This window comes from Falco rusticolus, chromosome 17 (assembly GCF_015220075.1).
Source record: "Falco rusticolus isolate bFalRus1 chromosome 17, bFalRus1.pri, whole genome shotgun sequence".
NCBI lineage: Eukaryota > Metazoa > Chordata > Aves > Falconiformes > Falconidae > Falco > Falco rusticolus.
Window position 1 is genome coordinate 6,009,476 of NC_051203.1, and position 27,853 is coordinate 6,037,328.

The window sequence follows — 27,853 nt, forward strand, 5'->3', positions numbered from 1 at the left end:
GTCTGTTAAGTCCCTTGTAAAGCATTCCCCGTGCATCTGCAGTCCTGCTCACTCTGGTGTTTTTCTGGCAAATAAGCAAATTGTGGTGGGAAGTCAAACAAGACATTTGACTTCACCTTTGAGTACGAGATTGTGTTCCTCTTATTTGTATAGATACAACGGAGATAAAATCCTCCATTTCTGTGGTCTGGTTATTTGAAGAAAGATCTAGGAGAGAAGTACTGAAGCCACAGCAAGTTTTAAGGATTAACTGTAATATAGATAAAGGTATTAAAAGACCCCACATGAGGGTTTTAATTTGAACCATGAAACTCAGCTTGAAGAGCTTGAATTGGCTAAAACAAAGAACAAAAGAAAAAGAAATACTTTCTTGGTTTATAAAGCCCTGTGGAAATAACAGCTTTGGGGATATTTTTATTTGCCATCAGAGACCGATGTCTCTCCCCCCGTTTCCCCCAACCACCGGGCAGCTTCGGCCAGGCCAGCCAAGGTTAGCCCTCTCCGTGGGGTTGCTCCTTTGGCTCAGTGCAGCTGTTTTCCAGAGGTACAGAGACTCCATTTGCTAAAAATAGGCACATGAGAACTCCAGCCAGAAAACGGGAATAAATACACAAGTCAGTGTCTGCAGAGAAGGAAGGCAACGCCGCTGGGGCGCCCGCTCAGGAGCAGCTCTCGTAGTAGGCCACTTGCGTGTTGATGGCGTCCCGGATCCTGCCCACCCGCTCCTCCAGGCCCGACAGCCTGGCCGACTTGGACACCAAAGCCTTGTTGCTTTCCTGAATTTCTGTCTGTAAAGCTGAGGAGAGAGGGCAGGAAAGGGTTGTGCAGCTGGACGGGAGGGAGACACCAAGGCCATTGCCCTCCCCAGCAGGTTGGGCTGAGCCTCCACCTCCCTCCTGCACAGCTCTGGTGGGGCAAGAAAAACGCCGACCATCTTGCGTTCCCCCTTCTCCCCTGCCAAAAAAAAAAACCCCGAAACAACTGCTCCGAACAAAGCCATTAGTTTTGAATGCTTAAAAACGGAAGCGAGCACGTGGAGGAAAAGGGGGGCACAATGGCACCGCATGCAGGGGGTCCCTTCCACGGCGGCACGCCCCCCCTTGCAAACTCTAAATTTACTGGCACAGCACCAGCAGATACAGCCCAAATCTGCACCGTCTCACTGCCAAAAGCATGTCGTCTTCCTCGTAATTCTTTTCCCCTCACCCCTCTGGGAGTCCAAAGCCTTTCCCCAGTGCATGAGATCATTACAGTGAGTTCACAAAGAGTCTTACTTTCCATCCTGAGCATTATGGCCGAAGTCTCCTCAAAAAGAGCCTGTGCCTCCAGGTCTATGCTTTGCACCCTGCTGCCCTGCTCTCCCAGTGCTGGGCTCTGCTCCATCCTTCTCTTCAGCTCAGCGTACATTTGTTTCACTTGTTCGAAAGCCTGTGGAAAAGCAAATAAGGAGTACAGGTAGTATCAAGCGAATAGACTGGGGGGGGGAAGGGGATTTTCCAGTGTTGAAACCATTTTAAATATTAAACAGACACTGTGCTAGAGCTCTGTCACTGTGCTATCGTACAAACGCTTCACAGTTTGTGATGTTCTCTCAAAGATGCTGACCGACAGCTGTATGGGCTGCTCTGCCTCAGGCAGGAGATACAGCAAAAATAAGTTTCCAGCAAAAGGCATCAGGATTGAGAAAGGTCCTGGAAAAATTCAGTAGTGGGATACCGTGCGTGACATTAATAAGTGACACAACAGCGGGTGAGCCACAGCTTGAACAGGAAAACCTCTTTGTCTTATCTAAAACCCACGCCAGGACGCGGCCGGCTCTGCTGTCTAACGGCAGCGGGGAGGCGGCAGGCAGCTGTGCCCACCCCGGCCGGTGGCCAGCCGGAGCCCCGTACCTGCTGCGCGCCCCTGGCCTGCTCGCCCGCCACCCCAGCCGTCTGCTGCGCGTCGGTGGCCCGCAGGCGGTTCTGGTCCGCGCCGCGCTGCAGCTGTGAGAGCCTCTCCGTCAGCACGTCCAGCTGGCTTGCCATGGACTTCACACTCCTGTCAGCTGGACCAAGAACAGCCTCAATCTACAAGCAGAGTGCTCCATGTTAAGGAAATCAAATCCAAACCCCAAACCCCGCTGCTGATGGTTTTTTTCCTCTGCGCTGCCCAACAGGTATGTCGCAGAAGTGGGGTTTCAGCAGGCAGCGCAGCAGCCCCAGCTCCTGCAGGCCCCAGCAGGGACCATGACTGGAGCTTGGAGAAGCACACAAGTGAGGCACAGCAGAAAGAAGAGATTTTTACAGCAAAAGCATCACCAGATCCCCTTTCCCGGCTGCATGGTGCAGGACTCTACCAAGCAGGGAAGTTTCAAAGGAGCAGTGAGCAGGGCACAGTATCGTTATCTGGAAGTCACTGAGCATCACTCACTTCATCAATGCGCTCCTGGATGAACCGAAGGGAAGAGCCAGAGCCCCTGATAGCGCCCTGGGCCTCCAGGAGCACTGTGTTTGCTCGCCGCAGGTTCCTGACCACCTCTTCCATGCTGCCCTCCACAGCATTCGCCCTGTTCCTGGGGAAACATGGGAAACAGCCAGGAGTGAGCGCGGGTAATTGCATGGACTGGAAGTCAAGGTTGCAGAGACAAAAGAAGGAAGCTTGAGAAGCATCAGGATGGTTATTGAGAAGGTTGCAACCTCTCTCACACAAAAGCCACAAACCCCCACATCTGGACACACTGCACTCCAGCAGGTTTCAAGAGAAGTGTCAGTTCCACCTCATACCCCCATGCAGAGGAGACAAACTGAGAAGGGGAGAGAAACACCTTCCTTCAAACTAGTTAGACGCATTTATTTTGAGGCAGTGCAAGAAAAAGTATTGAAGGGAAAGCAATAACCACTGAACCGGTTTCAGTGAATACTTTTCTGCTTGCAGTGGGGCTGTTCAGGAAAGCCAGGCTCCCTTGGCTCATCGTTTCCAGCAGGTTAAGCAGGTGTCAGACACTACCAAGGAGTTTACATACTTATCCCACTAACCTTCTCTCTGGGATATTGCTGCAAGTCAACATGTGACAAAGTAGATGCTCCAAATTTGCAAGGACACTCTGTAATTACTTTTTAAGGGACCATGGGATAATCCTCCCAACTTTCACCCAGAAAACAAATAGCCCATTTAATCTCCTCATGCTCTCTTGTGCAATTTAGGATGTAGGTCACCGATATCAAGTAATACTAGGGCAATCCTGTCATCTCTCATCACAGGGACTCAAGAGATAGAGAAAAGCCTCCATTACTTTTGGTAAAGACCTTGTTTTGTTCTCGTATCTATAACAGCAACTACTTATTCTTGGCAGCCAGGTTTTCTTGTTGGTACTGGGGCACCAGGGAGGTGTCTGTGGAGACTGCAGACTCATTCTTTTAGGCACTATACGGACATAAGATGATCCTGGCCTAAAACTTCAGATTATGCAAGATTTCAACCCAACTGAGAACCACCACGTTCACTCCAGCTGAGTAACCCTCAGCTGCCAAAAACCCTTGAACCCCAACCGACCTGGCTTGTTCAGCCTCCTGCTGAAGCTGCTTGGCCTTTGCGATGTCCTCGGCTGTCTGGGCAAGTATGCTCTCTGGGCACTGCAGCTTAGTCGCCAATTTTTGGATCTCAGTCATTTTTCTCAGGACAGCAGCAGCATCCGTGGGGAGACGTAAGGAGAGAACAGACTCACTGATTTCCTGGATTGTGGCAGGGTCCGTGTCCTTGTCTACAGAGCAAAGGGGCAGACAGTGTCAGAGAAGGGAGAGGGGAAAGGTGGGAGTACAAATGCAAAGGAGGATGAGGGCAGCCAGCCAGCCATGCGTGCTCTCCACACAGTCTCTTCATTTCAGACAGCTGCCAGGATCCACCTGAATCTAATCCCCTTGAATTCAATGTGCTTCTCATTCACATCGGCAAAACTTTCAGGAAGGGACTGCAATGACACCTTTAATTTGGCAATGAGAACACCATGGCTAAGCCCAGGGCACAGTCAGGTACACCTCACTGAGCAGATGAGGTTGTGTGTCAAGACAAGCCTTTTTTTATTTCACAAATAAAAGTTAATAAATCTGAGGAATCAGAAGCAGGCAGAGCCCAAGGGACATTAGCCCAGCGATTAGCTCAAATATCTTCACTCATCATTAACACCAGGCAGCACTGAGTGACCTGATTCTCTTATTCAGCTAATGCTCGTGAGGCTCATTATGTTATTACAATCTGTCTGCGAACAATAAGTCATCCCGTTGGTTTATAGGACAACAAGGAATTCTCGTCCGATTAATAGCCTGCTCCAGAGAAGGTTAGTCTGTTTATCTCCTGTCAGGGAGCGCTGCCGGTGAGCTTCTCTGTGTCGGGTCAATGCCGACCGCAAATCCTGGGGGAGCGCCCGCCATGGGGATGGGTTTGCCCCCGAGCCCTGGAGATGGCACAAGGCACCGTGGCAGAGAGCGGGACTCGAAGCGAGCTGTGGTCCGTGCTACAGACAAAAGCCCACCTCCTCCACGGCTTCCCACTTGCCTTAATTCAGCTCATTGTTTTAGAGGTAATATTTGAGAGCTGCTCCTGGGGGGATGTTGGAGACCCCTCCACAAAGTCCCAGGTACAGAAGGTCAAGGCCATGCGGTACCTCCTGCTCTGTGGACCTCATAGATGGCTCCCAAACACCTCTGTAAGGAAGCGGACAGGACTTGCCCTGGTGGCACTGCAGGGAAGTTGACACAGATAAAACAGTCGGGATTAATTTGCGTCAATCTGAACGCACAGTTCAGCCTGAGCAAATCAGCTGGCCAAACTGCAATTGCTGACAGTCAGACTTGTGTACTGCTGAAATTTCTTCTCTGTTTTTCAGAAAACACTGTCCAAGCCTGCCTTGCTGCCTCAGAGGATGTGCACTACCTTTGTGACATAAATACCCACCTGCAGATAAACTGGATACGTGAGAGCTTAACTGGGGGTGAGCCATTCAGCTGCCTCCCTTGTACTGTACTCTCATACATAACATTACTGTAAAAAATAGGTTTTTTCCACACACAAATCAACCTGCATACACATGCTTTACAGATTCTAGAGTGCTACCTGACAAGAAGTTCCGAACTTGCTGGATGAACTGCTGGATGCGCCGCACATCTCCTTCTATCTGGGTCCTCGTTACGGTCATCTGCTCCACAAGCCGCCGAGTACTGCTCTGAATCTGGTTTGCAGACATCTCTGTCGTTTTAACCTGCAAACAGCAATATCCTGATGGAGCTATTTCTTCTTGATGTGGAAGCCCAACAGCCCTACCTCAACTCTGAGTGAACTGGGCAAGGCACTTTGAAATTACGCTATTCCTCATTCTTAATATGCCACCACTTTAAAGGTTTGTAAATGTCAAAGATTGAGGGTTGGCTTTGCAAAGGAAGCTGTCCAAGAGGGACGGTACTGTTTAGCTTTTTAAAACACCTTTGAAATGGATTTTGAATTATTTTGCAAACTCACTTTATCTTTGCAAGCACCTTAGAAAGAAGCTGCAACAGCACCAACACACGTGCTCTACTAGGTTGCATCAAATGGTAAGAGCAGATAGACCTGCGGAATCAGGGAGGCTGCTGCAGCCCCAGCCCTTCTGCCATGCTAATCCCAAACCAGGAGGAGGACAGGCTTCCTCGTGACATTTCCAGAGCCGCTCACGTGCCTTCAGCTCTGCGGCTCCTGTGCTGAGGGGAGGCAGGACCCACACACGCAGCAGCAAGTCTCCTACGCAAAAATGCCTGAATTTCCAAAGCCGCCCAACTGATCAAGTCTCCAACAGACTTTGCGACTGGGTATTTATGACAGCTCACTCCCTCCACAGCTGCGTCCCCAGGCTCTGCTGCTTGATACCACAGGGCCGAGTGCGGGGCTCGGCCGTGGGACAGGCAGGGCTGCCACACTCACCAGCTGCACCGTCTCCTGCAGCCGGGTGCTCAGGCTGCGAAACTCCCTGGCAGCTTCCCCAGCCGTGGCAAGGGCCGCACTGGCGAGCGGGAAGATGCCGCGGCAGGGGCGGGTGGCCCCGCAGGTAGTGCTGTTGTCCCGCGGGCAGAGCAGCCCCTGGCACCGGGCAGGTGTGCATGTCTCCACTCGGAAGCCACCGCAGATCTGGAGAGGGAGAGAGTGGTGGGGCAGCGAGGGCGCTGGGCTTACTGGTGAGACCTCGGTGCCCTTGGGGAGGCAAACCAGCACGTCACAGCGCTCAGAGTTTTGACAGACCCTCGCCAAGGGAGCTGGGGAACTTGTTGTGCTCGTGCCGCAGGAGCTCGGCATGGGGTGAGGGATGGAGCCATCCATCCCAGCAGGGCTGGCGGCAATGCCTGCAGCACAGCCCCAATGACTGGAGACCATAACTGTGTCAGAGAAGGGCAGGCAGAGCTACGGCAGTGCTGAATGCCCTCACCTGAGACAAGGTCGGCATCTCCTCACCACCCCAAGCCAGAGCATAAACAGGAGCAACGAGGGGCTAAACCCCAGTGGCTCATGAAGCATAACAGAGCATGTCTGCATGGAACAAACACCTCATTTACTCTCAGGGCAGAACCTCATCCCTCGTGGCAGGGGAACCCTCTCCAACCTGTGTAGTTTGCTTTGGGAGGGGGAATGGGATGAGAAGACCCTGCCCTTCTGCCTGGGCATCAATGGTTTTCATCGTAAGCATCTTCTGGAGCTACCACCCACCAGAGAGCACACTGCAGCAGGGGCACATGCAAACCCAGAGCCAGTGCAAGCACCAGCACTGGCTGGTCGCTTGGGAACATGTTGGTGCCCTGAAAAGCAGAGAGGGGAGGTTGGTGGTCTCCACAGCAACCGTACATTAGGAGACACCGAAATGGATCTCCATGGCAATAACAAAGCAGCAAAGGAGAAATGAAAGAAACCTCATCCAGAAATTAAGTGGGTCTTTGAGATACAAGAACTGACACATGAGAGAGTCCTTGGAGGAAAAAGTGTGTGCTGGGGAGGGGGCGGGGGGCAATGCTTTGGTATCTGTCATCTCCAGGCAGGGGAAAGGATGCTCAAACAGTTCTCCACTGATGCCCCAAAGCATCAGGCTGTTTGGATGCCATTTATGAGCCTCTCTGGACAGAGACTTTGTCCTGCCATGCCAGATTGTTTGAGGAAAGATGCATGACTGTAGGATGAGACGTCTGCCTCCTGAGCACCACGGGGCCCTCTCGAAAACTAGACACTTGCAGCAAGGAAGTCAGAAAACTGCTTTGTATCTTCACCTTATTTATGACAGGGGTCAGGTTGGGGGATGAGGCTATCTCGCCCTTCAGGGCCAGCAGCCTGGAGGTGGCCTCTGCCAGCCCCCCCTCCAGCCCCGCGGCACTCCTGCGGCTCTCCCGGGACTCGGCCAGCAGCCCAGAGGCACCAGCAACAAGGCTGCTGGCATTGGTGGATGTCTGATAAGCAGATCTGATTGTCTTGAAGGCTCCTGCAGGAATAAAACCGATAAACGACACAAATGCCTCCGTGACTCATAAATGCAGCACAGTCACCTAAATGAAGGCACTGACTACACACTGCGTGCACAGAGAGAGCGGGACACAGCCAGCATGATTAGTCACTAACGCATAATGAGAAAGCTCTTGTTATTGCCAAATGCCTTTCAGCCATTCCTCCGGTGAGCTGCAGAGCTCTCCTTGAAGGACTGAACTCTGGGTTGGGGTTAAAATTGAAACAAAACTAAAGCACGACAACATGCACGTGCTGATCCCAGGCTTCGCTCCGTGCAGCCCAGAAGGGCTTTGGTGGGGCAGGACCCCCTCCCTGGCTCCGAGCAGGGCCCACCTTTCCCCTCCGGTACAGCCTGCAAGAAGAGCGGTCAGGACACGGACCGTGAGCCCTGCTCGGCCAGCGAGGTGCAGAGCGAACCTGCCCGGGCAGCAGCCGCTCGCCACGGCTCATACGTCCCCGGCCAGCTGAGCCGCTGCAGCGGGGAGGGGGGGGGCAGCAACAAGACACTGGGAGAGAATTAGCTGTAGCAGGGATATAATGGCAGCCTACCACCAGCATCATCACAGGGCTTAATTAGCTCTTCTCCTAAGCGCCTGACAGCCACCTGGCTCTCTTCCCCACCCCTCCATCCCTTCCATCTGCACACAGCCGTCATTATCTCAGCTTCCTCCCAGGTTCAGTGACACGGTCCCAGCGGGGCTCCCCCCTTCCCACCGCTTCTGCTGCACCCCAGCAGCGGCAGCGGAGTTTGTGCTGGCTGGGGGAGAGGAACACAGTGCCTGCGGAGCGGGCTGCCTAGCCCCAAAACCAGAGCAAAAAACCCACCAGAGTGAAACCCTGGGTCATGGGCCAGGGGCTGGGTAGGAAGCACCCCTCTCACTGGGGAGGGAAGATCTATTTGCTGTTCCTAAGCTGACAGCAGGTTAAAAACTCCATCTCATCCACCCAGCCACTGGGAAACCACCAGGCACAGTCACGTTGAGCTAAATTAATGGCTGCAAATTAAGAGATTTTACAGCTGCAGCACTGTACCTGACAGATCCGTGCTGTGGCTGGTTTCAAACTGGGTCTTCTTGCTCTGATACTGGGTGTTAGTGATGAGCAAGCTGCTGTTGAGGGCTTCGAGCTCCCTTGATAGAGAGGCAGTCTCATCCAGAAAATGAAGATCAGGATTTATGCCTTGGACCTGCTCTCTGGGAGAGAAAAAGCAGAAAATGTGAGTTCAAGTAGAGAGCAAAGCACCTGTAGACAGAGCAGGGCTCATCTGGGCTGGGACACTGCCAGCACCCGGTGAAAAGGCAATTCTGAGCCCAGAGAGCTGGCAGCCGAGGACACGCTGTGGCGTTGCAGGTTTGCAGAGGTGGCAGAGAGTGTGGCCGGGCTGCAGCTCCCCCACACCAGGCCAGCTCGCAGGGCTGTGCCCAGCCAGGGACCAGGCACACTGAGTAAGCCCTGAGGATGCTGACTATCCGGAGCCTGTCCGCCAGCCTCCTGCCTTTGCAACATTTTGCACAGGACAGGCATATACGGAAGCACTGTCCTCTTGCACCCCTGGTGACCTCATGAGCAGAGCAAGACTTTCAGGTACAGAAAGAAATCAGAACACATGCAAGGAGCTCAGTAAGACGAGCGCACAGACTGAAAAAAGCCAGCAACTCCTCCCGGCTAAGGGATGCACCCCATTAGCAGCATCTTTCCCTCACCTGATGGCAGCGAGCGCACTGCCCACCTGGGCAAAGCTCTGCTCTGTCACAGAGGAGTGGCCGAGGATGCTCTGCGCCTGCTGCACGTTGGCCTCTGCCTGTGAGAGGCGGGGGCCGAGGCGGGAGCCCCCACTCCCCAGGGGCATCCGTGAGGTGGAGTTGCTGAGGCCAGCCTGGCGCAGGTGCAGGCGCTGGATGTCCCCGTCATAGGCACGAAAGCAAGGGTGGCACAGCTCGCAGCCAGGGTAGGTGTTGCAGTGGCCCCGCTGGCACTGGTCGCAGCGGGGGCCAGTGACACCTGGGCGGCAAAGACATTGGCCCGTGGTCTTGTCACACCCCACATCCTCGGTGCCCTGGAAGTCGCAGTCACACTCTGGGTGATGGAAAGGTGGAGAGATATAGAGGTGAAGCCCACCAAAAGGCAAGAAAAAATGAATTTATATATAGAATGATAAAATGGTTTGGGTTCATCTAGATCTAGACCATCTCTTTCCCAACCTCTGACATGGCAGGGACACCTGCCACCAGCCCAGGTTGCTCCAACCTGGCCTTGAACCCTTCCAGGGATGGGGCACCCACAGCTGCTCTGGGCACCCTGTGCCAGCACCTCGTCACCCTCACAGCAAAGAATTTCTTTCTGATATCTAATCTAAATCTCCCCTCTTTCAGTTTATAGCCATTCCCCCTTGTCCTGTCACTACATGCTCTTGTAAAAAGCCCCTCCCCAGCTTTCTTGTCAGCCCCTGTATGTATAAAACCAGACCCTGTTAATTGGATGCCAACACAACCTAAAGCCCAGCTCCACCAGTCAGACCCTGCAGCACCTGGGAAGAAGGTGGCATGGCAGAGGAACGGGAAGAGCCCCCAAGCCCAGCAACTTGCCGAGCCCCTGACCCTGCAGAACCAGACCAGCATGGCCAAGGGGCTTGCCCAGGGCTGCTGGGAGGGTACTGGTGGATACTTGGAGATGGGGCTGAACTGGGAGATGGGGATGAACTGGGAGACTGTTCCAGACAGGGAAGCTCTCTTGCAAAATAACGTGGGAAATGTTGATGTCAGGACACGGGCCAGGTGCTCTTTCCCAGATAACCTCTAATTTCACAGCGCTAAGAAACACCACGTCAAAGCGAGACGGATGCTCCCTACCTGTGCACCCTCTTTGGATGACTCCGTAGTGCCTGTCTGGGCAAACCTGCATCTGCATGGCAGAGCACGTCCGTCCCGTGAAGCCTTCTCTGCACGGACACTGTCCTGTGAACTGGGGAAAGAGAAACACATCAGGGAGACCCAGCTCTGGGCACTTTCCAGGGAAAGCCCTCCCTCGACTGCTCCCAACACTAAAGCCAGACAACCTCTACTCAGCCTGCGCCCCAGGACATGCCCGTGCTGCTCCTGCCAGGCTGCAGGCTCTGCCACAGCGATGCCAACAGTCTCTGCACAGCCCAAGCACCGCAAAGCAGAGTTTTAAGCTTTGCTTCAAAGACAAAGGAATAGCCCATAGGCAGCCACTTTGCAATCCCAGGTCTCCTCCCTGCACTGAGCTCATTTGGGACATGTCTTTGGCTCTTAGAATTTGTCACGGTTTTGTTGGGGTTTTTTTTTTACATTTTACTTTAATTTTCCCAGTTGTCTCTTAAGCCTGAAGTGACACACACGCTTTTCTTTGACAAATGAGGATAATTAACTTGCCTTGCCTGAATGAAGATCTCTTATTAGGACTTACTTTCTAAATATCAGGCCTTTTAAAATGGCTTAATCGTGTCTCAATAATTACTACCTTCTTTCATTTTCCTGAATAGCCTGTCATAGTGTTTTCTAGGAAATGGAAAAAGGAAAATAAGAGCAGGACATACCAGGGAACAGACAGCCCTTTTTGTGGAGGCTCCCATGGATGGGATGGGAGGGGATGATGGAACCATCCAACAGGTGGTTTCGATGCTCTGAACGATCCCCAGTGGGGACACGGCTCCGTTGGCCATGGCACTCGGCTGCACAGCTCAAACCCACCACAGCCACCAGCAGCCCTTTGCAGCAGCATTTGCAGAGGTGGGAAAGGAAGAAATAGAGCAAGCTTGCAGGTGCATGCATGAAAGAAGGCAGGGAAACGAAAAAGAAATATTGCTGAAAGATGCTGAATCTACCCTGAGGATGCTCAGGGTGGGCTGGGTGGTACCTGGTTGCACTGGGGGCTGTGGGAGCCGTGCGGGTGGCAGCCACAGGGCTGGCAGCCCTGGCCACTCCCTATCTCCCAGTGCTCAGCTGCGCACTGGTCGCAGTCGTTCCCCACCACGTTGGGCAGACAGAAGCACCTCCCCGTCTCATCGTCACAGGGCATGTCCTGCCGCGTTCCCAGCACGTTGCAGGTGCATCCTGAAACAGGGAGGGTTTTGTCATATTAAAAATGGGTGCAGAGCACCAGCCCAGCTTCCCACAAAGCCAGGTCTACAGAAGGACCTTGCAACCACCCAGAGGTGAGCTCTTCTGTCTCTCCCTTCATACCTGCGCGCTGCACAAAGGACCCACAGCCCTGCTCCAACACTGTGCTAACCCCTCAAGCGCTGCAGCAGGACTCGGCACCCCCAGAGGCCTCAGCTTCCCTCCAGCCCAACCTTTGCTTTTTTGCCAGAAAACCTCCCTTTGCTTTTTGCCAAACTGATACCTGAGGCAGCCTGAGCAAGGAGGTTTTATAAGCCTTTGCAAAACAGGCCTTTGACTTGGAAACCCCAAATCAAAGCTGGCCAGGAACCAGATCCCATTCAGATTTTTCAGATTCCTCATCTTGAGGATGCTGAGCACAGAGGCGGGGTGGGAGCAGGCTGGGAAGCAGGGGGTGTCTCAGAGTATACTCACTGCGGCACCCCATGGGGTTGGCGTTAGCCAGCTGGGTGAACCCCGGCTTGCAGAGGTGGCAGCGGTCCCCCTGCACATTCTCCTTGCACACGCAGCGCCCTGTCAGCGGGTCACAGATGGAGCCTGGCATGGTGCCATCCGGGTCACATTCACAGGCTGGAAACATGCAAGAAATAGGACGGCTGAGGGGAGGCCGGGGGCTCCAGGAAAGGTGCTATGGGGGGATAACTGGGCACTCACGCAAACAGGCTTCAGGATGGGTGAGATCTTGCTGCTGGTTGCGAAAATAGTTAGTTTTGCACTGCTCACAGTTGTTGCCTTCAGTGTTGTGCTGGCAGTCATCACAGACACCCCCGCTCACCCCTCCGCTGGCACGGTACAGCTCCGGGTCAAAGCGGCACGATGCCGAGTGACCGTTGCAGTTGCACCCTAAAAAAGCCCAACAAAACAGCCCAGGTAGTGCTGCAACCCTGCAAACCCCTCCGGCAAGTGGCAGCTGCAGCACTAGAGGGTGCCCAAGTCCCCTGTGTGACACGGTGACACCCGCTCGCTGCCCCAGAGAAAGTGGCATCGGTCGGACAGTGTGGCTGAGCGCTGGTGCAGTGCGTGAGCCAGCACCACCCGCCCGCAGCCCTGCGGAGCAAAGCCCCGCGTGCAAACGTGTCGGGGGTGCCTTTTGCAGGGACCCACATTAACATCCAGCCCCACACGCGTCCCAGTAAAAGGTCTCGGAGCTGGCTCCCGTTGCTCACATCTGGGAAGGGTTTAGGAAAGGTCTCGGGAAGAGGAGCGGGGAAAGGCACTCGCCGTACTCTGGCACTCGTGGGGATCGTCGTCCTCCGCGGGTGCCCACGGCCGGTCATTGTAGAGGGCAGCGCAGCGATCGCAGTTGGGACCGGCAGTGTTGTGCTGACACACACAGTGCCCGTGGACCTGCTGCAGAGATGATGCTTTAGCCCTCCTGGATGGGAGCTGCTCAGTTCAGAGCTTCATCCTCCCCCCACCTTCCCGGCATACGGCTGGCCCGCTCCTGCCCCCGCGCAGCCCTGGCTCCCCGCACAGAGATGAAGCTCCAGCACCCAGACAGGGCTGCGGCAGCACGAGGGACAGGCTGCTCCTCACTCGCAGTGACAGGGTGATTCCCACCACCTCTACCACCCACCCAAGGACAACCATGATCAGCGGGCAATCATAAGCTGAGGCCAGGAAGATCCCACAACAGCTAACAACCTGCACTGGCAAATCCTCCTGGGCAGGAAGGAGCCTGCTGAAACCTCCTGCACATCCTCTGCCCAGCCGAGAGACCCAGTGCCAGCAGGAGCAGTTGCCCCCAGAGCATGACCTCCCACAGCCACTGAGCTTTGGAACTCCTTATAAAGCCCCTGCACCTTCTTCCCAACACAAAAAAGGTGGGTTTTTTTGTGGGGGTAGCACAGGCTGCTGTCCCGTGGCCACCACCCCATTGCTGCAGGCAAAATGAGGCAGTTTCCCCCAGTTATACGCAGACTCCAGCGAGAGGAAAGACTCTCATATCCCACCACTGGTCATCCCAGTCAAGGTTTCCCGAGGAGCTGTCTCAGGGCATGTGATGGAGCTTGATACCACAGAGCTCATCTCTAGGCTTTTTGCTTTGCCCAGATGCTCACTGCAGCATGCAGGTCTCCCGAAGAGTCGCAGCGGTCAGCATGTCCATGGCAGAAGCAGCTCCCCAGCACCTGCATCTCCGTCACAGCATAGAAGGTGCTGGGCGAGCGGTAGCCCTGGCGCGCTATGTGGGGGAGCTCGGTGAAGTTGATCCGCAGGTTTGTGAACTGCCCCAGCCCTGTTGGGGATGGAGGAGAGGGGTGAGGGCACAGCAGGCACCCAGGCACCGGCTGCAGAAGGGCACTGCGGTTCACGTGGAGGGCTTGGAGCAAGGGACAGAGGCAGCTGCACAAAGAGCAGCAGCTGGAGTCATCAGCAAAGACCAAACGCTGTTCCTTGCTACCTCAGAGGCACCAGGGCAGCAGTCTAACATGCAGCTCAAGGCCCTGTTTGCAGAGAATCTGCTCCCCCATGGGGTTACCCTGTCTCAGCGCTCTCCATCACATGTAAGAAGAAGCACGAGGTGCATCACCCCCCTTCTCCCTTTCTCAGATATGAAAGAGGCCAGTCACTTACTGTCAATGGTCTGGCTGTAAGAGGTAGTGATGGTAGATGCCAGGTCTCGGACACTGAATTTCACCTTAGAAGGAAAAAAAAAAATGTTAAAAAGCAGGAAACACAAGGTGCTTTCTTCTTATGCTCTGGGAAGCACGTGCTCTGGACCTGCCTCTGCAGAACATCACATAACACAGCTAAAAGACTTCAGAGGTGCAGAGGATTTTGCAAGGAACCAATGTAACACCTCGCTTGTCACAAAGCAGTGAGGGCTTTCCTCCCAGAGGAGCAGGATTCCTCCCAAGGACTCCCCTTAGCCATGCTAGATGTCCACAGGCTCCATCCCTCACCAGGTGTAATAGGTGTAAAAGGCTTCCAGGCCACCACGTGTTTCTGCAGCATTGCACAGACCACCCACCCCAAACCCAGGGTCACAGCAGGGAGAACGGGCACACATGGCAGTCCCTGCTACAAAACCCCACAAATCCTACCTTGCCGCCATGCAGAGGGTACCCCTGCAGCACCTGGCACCGAGCATCCTGCCAGCTCTCCGGGGAGCCCCGGGGGATGTGGGGGAAGGCGGCGGCACAGTCAGAGGCCAGGTACTGGTACACCTCCCAGGTCTTGCCAAAGTCAGTGGAGCGCTCTATCAGCATGGCAGTGGGCAGCAGGTACTGCAGAATGGGGAAAGAGGCACATCTGTAACACCGCACATCCCAGCTGGCTCCCACCCTGGGGTCTAGGGATGCCTTCCTCCTCCTCCTCCCTCCAGGCACAGGTCTCAGGAGGGTGCTGGGGCAATCCCCTCCCCTGCAGTTTACCAACAACTTGTGGGTCCCCACCTCCCCTCGGTCAGCCCTGCTGCAGCCACAAAGTACACACCAGCACCAAGGAGATTCTTCAGCAGACATTCATGGGATGGGAACCCATCACCCTGCTCTGCTCCTCCCAAGCACCCGGGAGAATGGCCATGAAAAACAGGGAGAAAGGAGGGATGGGGACCCTGGCATGCTTCCTATTAGGAGCCCAAAGGGAGCTGCGCACTGTGAACCCCACATCTCGCGGAGAGCCAACAGGGCCCATCTGCCATCATCTGTGACCTCCTCACAAGCAGAGATGCTGCACACAAACCCTGAAGTGAAGCACGATGCTGCTGAGCTGGAATGTCTGGTCCAGGTCCAGCTGCAAAGAGACGCGCTCGATGCCTGCGGGTACAGAAAGGCAGCTTCAGAGGTGCAGACTGAGGGCTTCAAGGAAAATAAGTTGCTTCGCTGCCTGAGCCAAGTCAGCTATTTTCTCCTTTCCTTCCAATCTATTGATTCAACACCTCCTGCTCTTCCCTTCGTGCTGTTTACTGCCAGGGATGAGGAGCTGTAGTGTCCTGGGGACCTCAGCATGCCCAGTGGTACTCACCATTCTGGGACTGCCACCAGCGCGAGTGCCCGGCGGAGGACAGGACGTTCTCCACGCGGTGGCCGTTGTAGGCGTGCGGCAGCCGTGAGTCACACCTGCAGCATCGCATGCTCCACTGGAAGAGAAAGAGCAGGTGGAAGTGACTGTCCTGGCTCAGTCAGAGGGAAAGACCCCGCTGCGGACCCTGCAGGCGAGGGGCCCAAGCGTAGCACAGACTCAGCATCAGTAAAGCTGGTTTATTAGAGACGTGAAGAACCGCAATCAGCAAGACTAATGGTACACAGGACTCAAGTTGTCTCCTTCACACCCCATTAAAAAACATAATTCATGGTTTTATGGACTGAAAACTAAAACCAAAATGCTTTCGACTAAAACACATTTTTGGCAAACCACCACAAATGCCTTTTTTAAGCAAACTCCCTGTTTTCCACAATGACAATGCTTGTTAGAAAGCTCTTTCCAGCTTTTCAGGACCAGTTTGCCTTTTCCACACAGCCGAGGGGGCTGCTTGTTCGGGTGAACAGAAAGGCCTTTCTCTCGCATCCAGAAGCCTTGGGCGATGCTCAGTGCCCCTGGGGAGCAGAGCGGGAGCAAACAGCTCAGCGGGTGAGAAGTCAGCGGGTGGGAAGTCGAGTGGCTCAAAGTTCAGCCCATCACTTGAGCAAGTAATTCAAGGAGCAAGCAGAGATGTGGCACAGGGAACATGGGGACAGGAGAAAACAGGGTCCCTGAGGAGCAAACAAATACCCAAATTTTCACTAACCAAGCAACGCTCCATGCAGCCACTAGCATGGGGCCGCACGAGCAGGCTCAGAAATAGGTAGAAAGTGGCAGGGAAGTGATTGAGCAAGAGATGGGGAGCGGGGAAGGTCCAAACGCTGGCCGAGGGGAGAGGCAGGTGCAGGGTAGAGGGTAGGCAAGCAGGCTGGGCGAGGACCACCACACAACAGGGGGTAGGCACCCAGGTGAGGCCAAGGTGGGGAAGGGCAGGTCCCAGAGGGATGTTAGCATAGGAGGTGGTGACAGAGCCTGCAGCAGCATCCCATGGGGGACACAGGCAGGCCCTGTCCAGAGCGCTCAGTACCACCCATGCTCGGAGTGGAGCAAACGCAAGGGGGTGCAGAGGCTGCCGGGGCGGGGAAGGCTGGTACTCAAGGCACAAAACGAAGGGCTTGGCATCTCCAGCCTGATGAAATGGAAAGGAAGAGCAGATCCCACTCTTCACAAAGGCTCCCAGGGCTGCGCACTGAGGCGGACAGAGCTGGTCAAGCCATGGGATAACGCTCTCCCAAAAGCAAAAGTGATGTAAAACATTTCAACTAGAAATTGCAGTTGCCAGCGGCCTGGGCAGCAGCCACCCAAACGGGGCAGTGGGACACGTGCTTCACACCGACACGTCCCAAAGCCTGAGAACTTGGGGAAGATGGAGTGTGGTGTTTGCCAGCGATGGCCGGCGCTGGTCTCAGCGACACAGGACAGGACGGCCCAGAAGGGTCATCTTGGAAGGAAAGCGGGTTTGGGGGAGAGGAGGGGAGCACGTCTGGCACAAAGCCTAACCGCCGACACGGGGAAGGCAACACGATACCCCACTGCGAGGGCTGGCAGTTGCTGGGGTGGCATAAGGTGACACCAGAGACAGCAGCATGTTTGGGATCCCAGTGATGAGATCAGCTTTCAGTGGGGGAGCGGAGACACTGCGTGACAAGTGACAAGTAGCACTTTATAATCACCTCTGTGCTAAAATCTTTCCATCTGATACTTACAAGAAATCAGCCAATTCCAACCCCAACACCAAGGATGACCCTACACACATGCTGGGGTAGGGAGGGATCCCTGCTCCAAGAGGCAGCGGGAGGTGGTGGCCAGCGGGCCACCAACATTTCTCGTTTCCCTTTTAAAAGATTAATTCATGGCTTACATGTATTGCCTTACTCTTGAACCAGGCTCATCTAAGCCAGCCAGGTCGCTTATTCCTACAAGAAGGGACTTGGCTTCATAAGAACTGCTTTTTTTTTTTTTTTTTTTTTTAACTTCAAGAAAAATTAACAGAAAATTTTGCCCAGAATTACCTTTTTGCTTGCTCTCACACAAACCCACACAAGGAGTAGGCTGCCCTTGACCAGAAAGCACTAACTGGTACCACACCAGATGCAAAGCTGCCCAGGCCATGCTGATGCCGCAGCACCAAGCGGCACACGGCGAGGGGGCCGGGCAGCACCAGACAGATGGGAGCTCAGGGCATGGATTGGGTTTAGGAACTAAACCCAGACCTGGGAACCTTTCAGCAGTTAGGCAGCTATTGAGGAGAGATTGTCACTTTAAACTGATCTGTTTCCATAATATTTTCCACAGTCTTTATGTTCTCTGTCTATAAATATCCCACACAGGAGTTAGCTAACTACAATATTTATAACAATATTGCAAAGTAAGCAAACAGAGAACTCAAAAATATATAATCATGCAATTTCCCTGGCTCTACCAACTCCTCCTGGCTCTGCCAGTAAGAATCAGTAATAATATAATCGGGTCCAGGCAGAAAAACTCATTTCAGATAATGACTACTAGCAGCAAATTGTCAGGAAGCTACAGGAATTATCCACAGAAGTAATCTAGCAAACAATTCCTAATAATGATTAAACTTCACAACCGTTCTGACTGTGATTAGCAAAGGGAGAAGAAAGGCTTTCTGCAAGGGGAAAGGTTAATCTCAGCTAAATTATTCATTAGGAGTGATTCATGCATACTTACTAGACCATTCACAGGGCCAAAGTCACAAGTGCCTTCTAGTAGCTACAATGTGATCCTGGCAACGAAGCTGCAAGGACACTTAACAATGCTGCACCAAGTCAAAATGGGGCTTAAACTGTGAGACAGACCCTCCCCAGGCAGCCAGGGAGCTGAGCTCCCTGCAAAAACCTGCTCCTATTTTTTCTCTTCCCCCCACCCCCGTGTTTTTTAATTAAAGCTAAAATTAACACTAGAAGCAAAATCCATTTCACGTCCTTGGAGAGAATTGTGAAACCCCTCTGTTGCACAACAGCAGGATTTGCTATTCCTGACTGTGACTATATGTCTCAAAGTTCCTCAGGACAGAGGGAATTACCAAAAATGACAGCCCACCACCGGGCTGAGATTTCCCCAGCTCACACCTTTCCCCAGCTCCCCCCTTCTTGGTTTTTTCCCAGCGTAGCAATGGGCTCAGTAGGTCCCTCGGAGCTGGGCTTGCCGGGAAAAGACTGGGGCTGCTGGGCTACGTGACAAATGGAAACGAAGAGGTCACAGTCTAAGCTGGGTCACCGACCTCCAGGGCAGCCCTGGGCTCTCCAGCACGTCGTCCCCTCCCTGCCAGGCACCGAGCGCCCCAGCCCATGCGGGACCACAGCAGAAGGGAATCGGTACGTGTCTGAGCAGCTATGGGTGTGGGGCTGAAAAGGTCTACAGGAAGGTAAAAGAGGTTGTAGGTCTGCGTGAAAACCACTGATTGCCCTCTGTGCCTCCAAGCTACACTTAAGAGTTGCCCACAGTACGGGTTATGGAGGTTCAGAGACTAAAGGAAACTCATCCCAGCCTTTGGAAAGGTAATCCACAACGCTGTCATTTTGGAGGGAAAGTTAGTATGTTGAGAATAAACAGATTCATGTCTCAGAAATAAATGGTGGAAAGAAAAAAAAAAATAGCCATGTAGAACAACTAGCTATTGTAAAAATGCCCTTATAGTACATGATGCGCTGGGATACTCCTGTGTGGTGCATGCAGGTACAGGGGCGCAGAGCCAGCCCTCACCCGTGCAATCTCCACAGCTCTGCTGCGGGTTTTTGGTGCTCTGCTCCTGTTCTGACCTTGTGAACCAGCTGCCGACCAGCCTCCCATGCTTCCCCGCTCATGCAGGGGCAGAAAACCTCAAACAATTTCAAGCTGATGGACTCTGACCAAAGTATTTTAAGTAGCTTTAGCTGCCATTTTAATATGAGTAGAGAGCCCTTGAAATAAAACCTCCTGGCATAGGTGCACAACCCAAAATAAACTGAAGTTATTCATCAGCAAAAATGGGAAGCTGCTTCTCTCCAGTCATGAAATGAAGACCTTTCATAGCTGCGGAGACCTTGGTGGCTCCGCATTTAGCCCAGCTGCGTGTCAGTGAGAGGCACTGTGTCAGTCGGGCTCCTGGCACGCAGCCTCCCATACGGCAGCCTCGTGTGGTCTTGCACAATTAATATTGTATAAGGACAGTGATTATAGTTCCTAGTGTATCTGGGGACAGTCTGGAAAGCAGTGGGAATTTATCTGCATACAGAGAGATCAAGGGTTATTAAAAAATAGGGTGGGCAGCAAGAATAAGTTACCTTGGGAGCAAAGGCACCTGTTAAACGCAATTCTCTCTTTCAACCCATTTTCATTCCCCGTTAACACCAGCTGCAGGACACCGCTGTGCCAGGCTTGCAGAGCAGCGCTTGTCTCACCTGCAAAGCACTCTATACATTTCCCATGGGAAGAGGTGGTAGAAGTTACCCACGGTTATGGCATCACAGCTGAACATCTCAGTGAGCAGCTGGTGTCTGCTGCACTGGACTGCTTTGGTTTTGAAACACCGATCTGTCTCCTAGCCGTAACATCTAATGTCACATCCTTGCTTGGCTAGTCAGAGGTCACACTGGAAAACGAGCTCCAAGGCCATGCTCAAAACACAACTAGAGGGCTCTGCCCCTCAGCTTGGTTTTACTGGTGACCCCCAAATTCAGAGGCGCCAGCAGAGATGGGGAAGGAGACACAAGGTGCACAAACATCCTAGGTATGGGCTTTAAGGAAAAGAAGTTCATTTCCTTTGCTTAAACGCAAGCATGTGGGTGCCTGTTTTCCTCACCCCGTCTGTTCTCACATCATTTTCCCCCAGCAAAACTTCGTTTTAAATCTGCCAGGATGACAGTCTGCAAAACCTATACTGCACCAGCTTATCTCCACGCCCCGCACACATTGCCGGGGTCCTGTTGCCTCTGCAACTTGTCTGCAAGGGAATGACGTGATGTCTCCCAGCATATGTGTCAATTTGCAGTCATGTGGCAAAAAAGATACAGAGAAGGGAAGAGTAGGAGGAAAAAATAATGGGAAATAGGGTTTTTCTTCTGCACATTCACTGCGAGTAGGGACATATCCCTGCTGCAAAGAGCGGGGTGTGTCTGAATGCCAGAATAAGATAAGCACTAAGCAGCAACTCCTGGTTGCTGTATTACCTTCAACAGGTCGGGAATACAAATTATTCGGTCCAAACCCCTGACATGATGTCGCAATACCCCAAACCAGAAGCCCTGCTTTGAGCAAGGCATTGGTCCTCCTGCAGTCCCGTCTGACCATGGTTATTTGACGATTTTGTGGATGCATTTTTCTGTGTAAAAAATCCTGAGTTTGACTGACGACGTGGGTCTGGAAAGCAAATGAGCTGGGAGGCACAGTGGCTTTTCAGCATGCTCTCCCCTGTTCCAACACGCCTAGGGCCCGCTGAAGCACCCAGCAGGCAGCATGTCTTGGATCAGTACCGAGCTCCCCGACTGACTCATGCAGGTGGGCAAGCAGATGTAACCATCAGACGCTAGCAATAAAGCAGGCAGAAGCATTAGTCTTGCACATACTCTCCTCCACAGACATTGGCCTGTATTTTTGGAAGCAACCAAAGACGACTCAGTGCTGAGACACCACAGGGAGAGATGCTACAGACCAACTCCTGCCAGGCAGCTGCGACCATCTGTCAGCAGGAGGAGGAACCCGCTGCCTTGCCAGGAGCTCTCCCGCCCCGTGGCTCCCACTCCCCTCCCACCAACTCAGGTACGGATTCGGTTTCTCCGGTGCCTCTCAATTCCTACCCTGATGACCCCACCTCACCATGACACAAGGGGTAACAAAGGTGACTTCCCATCCTTCATCCCTCACATTCACCAAGTGCCCACGAAAAGCAGGTGAGAGAAGGCAGAAAATCTTTGTCCTTGACCTTATGCAAACAACATTTTAATATCCAAAACCTCCCAGGGTTGGGGCACGAGGACCCACGTAGTCACCCCACACAAACTGCTCTGCTGTAGGATGCAGGAAATGGAGCAGCCACACAAGCACAAGGACACCCAGCTTCGCTCCTCTCTTGCCTATTCTTTGGCAAAAGATTTCACAGCAGCATGCAGGGTATTTGAAGAATCTCTTCTAGATTAAGAAACCAACCAGAAAAGCCTGTAGCTATTCTCCAGTTCTGAATATGTCTTTAAAACTGAAAGCATCGCACAAGCCCAGAGGAAAGAGATGCTCTCCCTCTAGAGAAGCACTCATCTCACGGGGTGCAAACACACGACGGCACGGGTACCCAGAGAGCCGAAGGTATGCACAGCCCTTGTGCTGTCACCTGGAAGGGCCGGGCCAGGCCAGGGGACTTGGGAACCTGCTAATCCACGTGAAAGCCACACCATGCCTTCCCTAGCTAGAGCTAGGCAGTGTGAGACGCTCCATATTCCTACCAAAGTGCTATACTTAGCATTTAAATAAAGAGATTAATTAACTGGGCCATGAAACACACCTTGGTCAATGAGCTGCTTTCCACATACACCAGCGCCTTTACAACTCCAAATTCAGACTCACTTATTTTTCTATTTTATTTTCAGTTTCCCTCTTGGCTTTTACTTCCCCTGCTGTGTTGAACAGCCAGTTCCCAAGCGCTAAATGATTTCCAAGCCAGAGCATTGGTCTGCCTGGTTTCCACCCCCATCACTTTTCTAATCATCGCTGCAGTCCCCTGCGCTATAAATGGCAATGCTGAGTGTCCCTCCTGGATTTCGCTAGACTGAGCCTACAGCCAAGGAATGGAGCAATCAGTAGTGCAAAATATAAAGGTTAGAGGGATTTGGAGCCGGAGCAGACAATGGAGCAGAGGCTGAAACTGATGCCCACTGTGAGTGACCCACCAGGATTGCAAAAGAGGACCCTGGGGGCGGCATGGGCAGGCAGCGGGGCCAGACAGCACGGGCCCGCCAGCTGGCACCGCCACACCAGCCAGCAAGAGCAACCCCTCATCCCATGCCCTCTGCTGAGACTGCAAAACCCGCTCCAAATCTGTACCTATTTGGCAACAAAACGAGAGCGAGGACTGTAACAAAATAAAAAAAGCCATAAGAACCAATAAATTATATGTGCTTACTTTTTATGGGATAAGAATAGGAAAACTGAGATCAGGGGACTAATTTTTGCTTAAATTAGGTAAGTAGAAAAAGAGAGGAAAAAATTAGGAAATGCTCAATGCATGGGGATTTCTCCTGCAAAGATAGGAGCTGGTATACTGAAAGCCCCCATTAGCCATTACAGCTGCAGAATGGAACTAAGGGTCTTTGAGGAATTTGCTAGCAGTAATGATGAATCTCTCATTTCAGTGAAGGACAGGAACACATATAAGAAGCAAAGTCCCGTTCCCAAAGCTAGAATTGGAGAATCCAGTTCAACGTACCGGCATTAATTGTTCCATATTCCATTTAACTCTGGTACTCATAAGGCAAGGTATAAGGAATATGAAAACTAAATATTTTAGGGGCTTGAAGACTAGAAGAGACTGCTGCAATCCTGCTCCCTGCCTTCCTCCGCAGTACCACCCTGAGCCCTCACTCACTACTTCTGCAGCGAGTGGATCATTTCTGTTGGAGGTACAACAGCCCTCAGAGAGATGCGCAGCTCCTGCTTCAGAGATCACCGGTGATGCCGGTGACCACAGCTGAAGACCACTCTTCTCCAGGCCAGGCAAAGGGGATAACTAGTCCACTCCAGCTGGCATTAGGACGACCAGCTTCATCAGGGTTTTGCAGACACTTGCTTCCCACAGTACAAGCCTCCTCGCCACGTGTCAAAGGTCAATGTTAAGTGAAGATTTCAGAGGTACATGTATGTACAATGTTCCTCAAGTATAAACAGAAATGAGGAAGAAAAAAGGAGATGAAGTCAGAGCAGAACTAATTGCTTGCTTTTTTTCCTGTCCGTGGGCCACGGCACCTGCATGAAGCAGCAGGGGTTTGCAAACAGCCCTGCTCCCTGGGAGCAGCAAAACAGCTCCCAAAAAAGCGAGTGGGAGCCTGAACGGCGGAAATGCCTGACCACCACGGTCAGCCTGGAACACGAGCCGGCAAAGGACAGACGCCGCAGCCAGCCCAGCATCCAGGAGGATGTGATGCTCGCACCCCTCAGGGCCAGGGACCTGCCTCAGCTTCACACCAGCCAACAGCCACCCCTGAGCCCACAGAGGAGTGAAAATCTCTCCGGCCCAGGAGAACACCACCAGTTCTGCAACAAATCCACTTACTGCCACATCCTGGCCTTCAACTTGAAAGGGAATTAAAACCCAAAGAAGGCTGCCTTTCTCAAGCTGGATTTCACTGTAGGAAACACTGGAGGTCTGCCATTTCCTTTCCTCTCCAGCATCTTTTCCAACACCCTTTTTGCCTGTCCTGCATTGAACCCTCTCCCTTTCCATCTCCTCCCACGGTTCTCACAGGGTTAACTTTGCCAGACTGACAGAAAAAAGCTCTAGGAAGGGACACCACCCCTGCAGCTTTTAGCTCGGTGCTCGGGCAGACTTATCCTTAAACTCTTCCTCTGATCTGGTGGCAGCTTTGGAGCCTGGGAACCCGCAGCTGGCTGAAACGTCATCCTGCCCAGCGTGATCTCCTGCCCCCGCACAGCCAGCGTAATTGAAAACAGTTGTTCAGCTCAGGAGCTTTTCCAAGTCTTTGTGAAAGACCTGAAATGTTCCCATTTTTGATGAGTGAAATACGAGTCTAACTTATAACTAAAAAGTCTGGGGATAGGAAGGCTTGGGATATTTCGGATGCAAAAGTTTCCTTTGCCTCCAGTGCTTCGCGCCAGAGCTTTACTGCCCTTTCCCTGCCACTGCGTTTGTGCTCTGCTCCTCTTCTCAACCATTGGGATGGTAGAGAAGGGCTTGAGGGGACACCAGAGATGCTGCAACAACCCAGCACGGTTGGAAGGGGGATAAACACCTGAAACAGGTTAAACGCATCCCTGCAAAAGGGTAGGAAGGACAGGATGGGTAAAGGCACTAGATCCCTACGTGAGGTTTAGGAGCGCAGAGGGAGGAGGTGAACGTACCTCTCCGTGGGGTGTGCAGTACGTCTCGGGCTTGGTGAGGCCGCAGGTGGAGGAGGCTCTCAGGAGGTGGACTCGTCCCAGCAGGACATCTCCGGCGGGGGGGTAGCAGGCTCCACGGGAGCAGGCTTGCTGTGCGCCCAGCAGCTGCGGGGCAGCTGGAACAGCAGGAAAACAGGACTTGGGGTTGTGTCAGGGTGGCACACAGGCATCAACCTGCACATCGGCTGTTTTCTACAACAGGCCGACTACAAGGTCATGCGTGGGATGACCTACACAATGCATATGGCAAAAAGGACAAAGGTACTTTGCCTCTGAATTACCTTCAGTTTTAATATGAAAAAGGCACTTTTAAAGTGCTTTGTATTAACAGTTATTTCTGAAACTCTTCTTTTGCCATGACCTCAGCGTTTGGGCTGCAGGGATGCTCAGTTCCCTGCCCATCATACTGAACAGCCCTGTTTGGTGGCCCCTGTTATATACCTGCACAGCCAGCCCCATAGTGGGTTGCTCAGGTCAGAGAGCAGCCTTTTGCCAAACACCAGCACCATTATCAAACACCGGTCTCCCAGCTGCTGCCACAATACTGCTGCTAATACAAAGCTTACATTAGGAGTGTTTCTGTTTAGTCAGCTTCCCCCGTATCCTTTCAGAAACACTGGATGGTGAGCCTTACCCAAGAGGACAAATACTGCCCACGGCCAAAGCTGGCAGCGTGACTCCATGCTGCCAGGGACACACCTAGGGAAGAATTTTCAGCATGAGCAAAAATGAGCAGAAAATGCCAGGCTAAAGCTCAGTCCAGGTCCTCCACGTTCCTCCTCAGTTTACAGGGAGATAATTTCAATTGATCTACAACAGAATAAGATGGGTGAAAAATCAAGAATAATTAAGAGGAAAATCAGATGCTCAGATTATATGTAATGCACAAAGAATCCCAGCCTTTCATCTAACTCATGAAGCACGCACAAGATTCCCCTGAAGTCCGTATGAGATTGCCCTCTTCCCCAAACACTATCTTTGGATCTTTATGTTATTGCTGAGGTGAACCACAGGTACCAGCACAGCACCTTGCTCGCAGCAAAGCTGGAGTTGCTGACTGCCGGCTCCGTGGGGACATGGAGAAGCCACAGCCCCCAGCACCGCGATGTGCCATGGGCAGGGAGCCGGCACCAATGCCAGGTCGCAATGCAGGGCTAGAGACGATGCCCTGAGGAGCATGAGGTGCGCACACACACACAATGCACACACGCACACACAACACACACAGGCACAGGCACACTCCCCATACACACCCCCACAGCCACCTCTTCCCAGGCACACCGCATTTTCTGTCCTCCAGCCTCACCCTTTGCCCTGCGTTTCCAGAACCGATTCCAGATCAAAACTCGCCAGCACACGCGATGGCCCAAAGCCGCGTTCTGTGAAAAAAAACCAACTCTTAAAACTCCCTGCAGAATATGTGTCTCCTGCAGGGTCTCTGTGGCGAAGCCCGGCGGGAGAGTGCAGGGGAAGCAGTGCTGCCAGCACACCCCCAGCAGCCAGAAACCTCACCCCGTCCCCGGTCCCCGCAGTGTCCCGCACGTCCCTGGCTCACAGCAAGGGCTCTCCCCCTCCGTGCCCCCGGCAGCCGACCTGCAACCGCCAGAGCCCTCTGAGCCCCGGCCCTCTCCTCTCCTGGCTTTTAACACGCGTCTGCCTCACCTGGGAGAGAAGGTGCCTGTGGGTGCAGTAACGATAAAGGGAGTGATTCAGGGATCCTCAGACATACACGCCCAGTTACTGTATAACTCATGACAGCTCCTAGACAGGGCGCATGGCCGCAGACATAAATCACTTCAGACGAGGATGACGGCAGTGTAAGCCAGGTAACCGGCAAGTGAAAGCCCATCACAGCTAACCCACCCGGGCTCACACGGCCACCACCAGGACACCACCAAGTCGGCTTGAAACCAGCTCCCTCCAGAGCCCCGGCAGGGCTTTACCCACCCGCTCAGGTTTTGCACATTTTGCTTTGCATCGCGATGGCAAGGCAGTGCTGCTATCAGCACCTCAACCTGATCATTTAAAGCCTAATTTGGGATGTCCACGTGAACTGTAATCACATCGTGTGTTCATATATCAGACTTCAGTGCGAAGGCGACCTCAAGCACAGCGCCCGGGTGTTACAGGCAGGCTCGGTCACACAGCCCCTCTCCGGTCCGCAGCACTGGGATTTCTCAAGAGACAGGATTGTCCAAGAGGTCCTTGAGAGTTACCTACAAAATGCAGTCCTGTGAACTCATCAGCAGTCAAAAAAGTCAGTGTGCCAGATTTTTTAAGATACAGAATTCTTATTTGGGTACCTCGCTGCATGCCAGCTGATGAGAAACCTTTCTCCTCTACTTCAGACTTAATTTAGAGCTCTCTTGCAGTTTCTGTTTGAGTGGTCACTGGTGCTTTACATGAGTATTAATGGAAACACTATCAGAAGTTTATTTGTTTTACTGTGCCAGCAAAGTACCAAAATTTTAACAAATGTGTTTAAACTGAGGGTGTTCAGTGAATGCAGCTGGGAGCACAGCTCAGCAGCTTGCACACCACCCCCACCCCCCCAGGCACTGCTGACATGCTGCATTTCAGCTGAACCAGTTTTTCATCCCCGTAAAAACTTGCATCAAGCCTTTTCCATTTACTTTACTGAAACAACCCCAAAATCACATCCTCTCCCATACCGCTCAGCGGCTGAGCAGAGCACAACAGATGACTCTGGATCTTTGCTCCTGTTGCTTTGCTGGCGTGCGCTACCTTCCTCCCCATTCCCCATGCTAGCAACACAGGCATGTGCAAGCCAAGGATCAGAAGCTCAGAGAAAAGGTATATAGGGAGCTGGGAAAAAAAATATTGTCCCTAAGGCTACAATATGTGAAGCACTGGCTCAGCTTCTCCTCCGCTGAGGTGTGCCGGCAGCTGGGGTGTGCCCGCCCTTACCCTGTTACTGCTCAGCAATGCAGTAACACCACATTCCTCCTCCTGCAATGATGCCTCCTCCCCATCTCACCTGGCAGTGAAAAGGAAACGGGAAGAAACACTGGAATGTTTTACAGAGAAATTGAGAGATGAGACGAGCCGCGAGTTGCCGTCACCATTCCTGTACT

At 52.8% G+C, this 27,853-nt stretch overlaps 1 protein-coding gene across 4 annotated transcripts in view; it reads right to left on the reverse strand.

The window, feature by feature from the left end:
* Positions 1-40: 40 nt before the first annotated feature.
* The window catches only part of LAMB3 (laminin subunit beta 3), a 32,285-nt gene continuing 4,472 nt past the window's right edge, over positions 41-27,853 (reverse strand). For 2 of the 4 annotated variants that reach the window (XM_037410645.1, XM_037410643.1), the window contains exons 3-25: positions 26,065-26,137; positions 25,393-25,457; positions 24,720-24,874; positions 15,597-15,711; positions 15,315-15,388; positions 14,675-14,857; positions 14,205-14,268; positions 13,691-13,866; positions 12,857-12,980; positions 12,285-12,473; positions 12,045-12,200; positions 11,368-11,564; positions 10,341-10,452; positions 9,195-9,567; positions 8,524-8,684; positions 7,260-7,468; positions 5,932-6,135; positions 5,092-5,236; positions 3,535-3,742; positions 2,413-2,554; positions 1,893-2,069; positions 1,275-1,428; positions 41-796 (exon numbers count right to left, since the gene is read on the reverse strand). In XM_037410645.1, the coding sequence (XP_037266542.1) occupies positions 660-796; positions 1,275-1,428; positions 1,893-2,069; positions 2,413-2,554; positions 3,535-3,742; positions 5,092-5,236; positions 5,932-6,135; positions 7,260-7,468; positions 8,524-8,684; positions 9,195-9,567; positions 10,341-10,452; positions 11,368-11,564; positions 12,045-12,200; positions 12,285-12,473; positions 12,857-12,980; positions 13,691-13,866; positions 14,205-14,268; positions 14,675-14,857; positions 15,315-15,388; positions 15,597-15,711; positions 24,720-24,874; positions 25,393-25,457; positions 26,065-26,137 (3,593 nt within the window). In that variant the 3' untranslated portion in view covers positions 41-659. Of the gene's footprint in view, positions 797-1,274; positions 1,429-1,892; positions 2,070-2,412; positions 2,555-3,534; positions 3,743-5,091; positions 5,237-5,931; positions 6,136-7,259; positions 7,469-8,523; positions 8,685-9,194; positions 9,568-10,340; positions 10,453-11,367; positions 11,565-12,044; positions 12,201-12,284; positions 12,474-12,856; positions 12,981-13,690; positions 13,867-14,204; positions 14,269-14,674; positions 14,858-15,314; positions 15,389-15,596; positions 15,712-24,719; positions 24,875-25,392; positions 25,569-26,064; positions 26,260-27,853 lie in introns of those variants that run through there. The other 2 variants (XM_037410644.1, XM_037410646.1) reach the window with 2 other exon arrangements.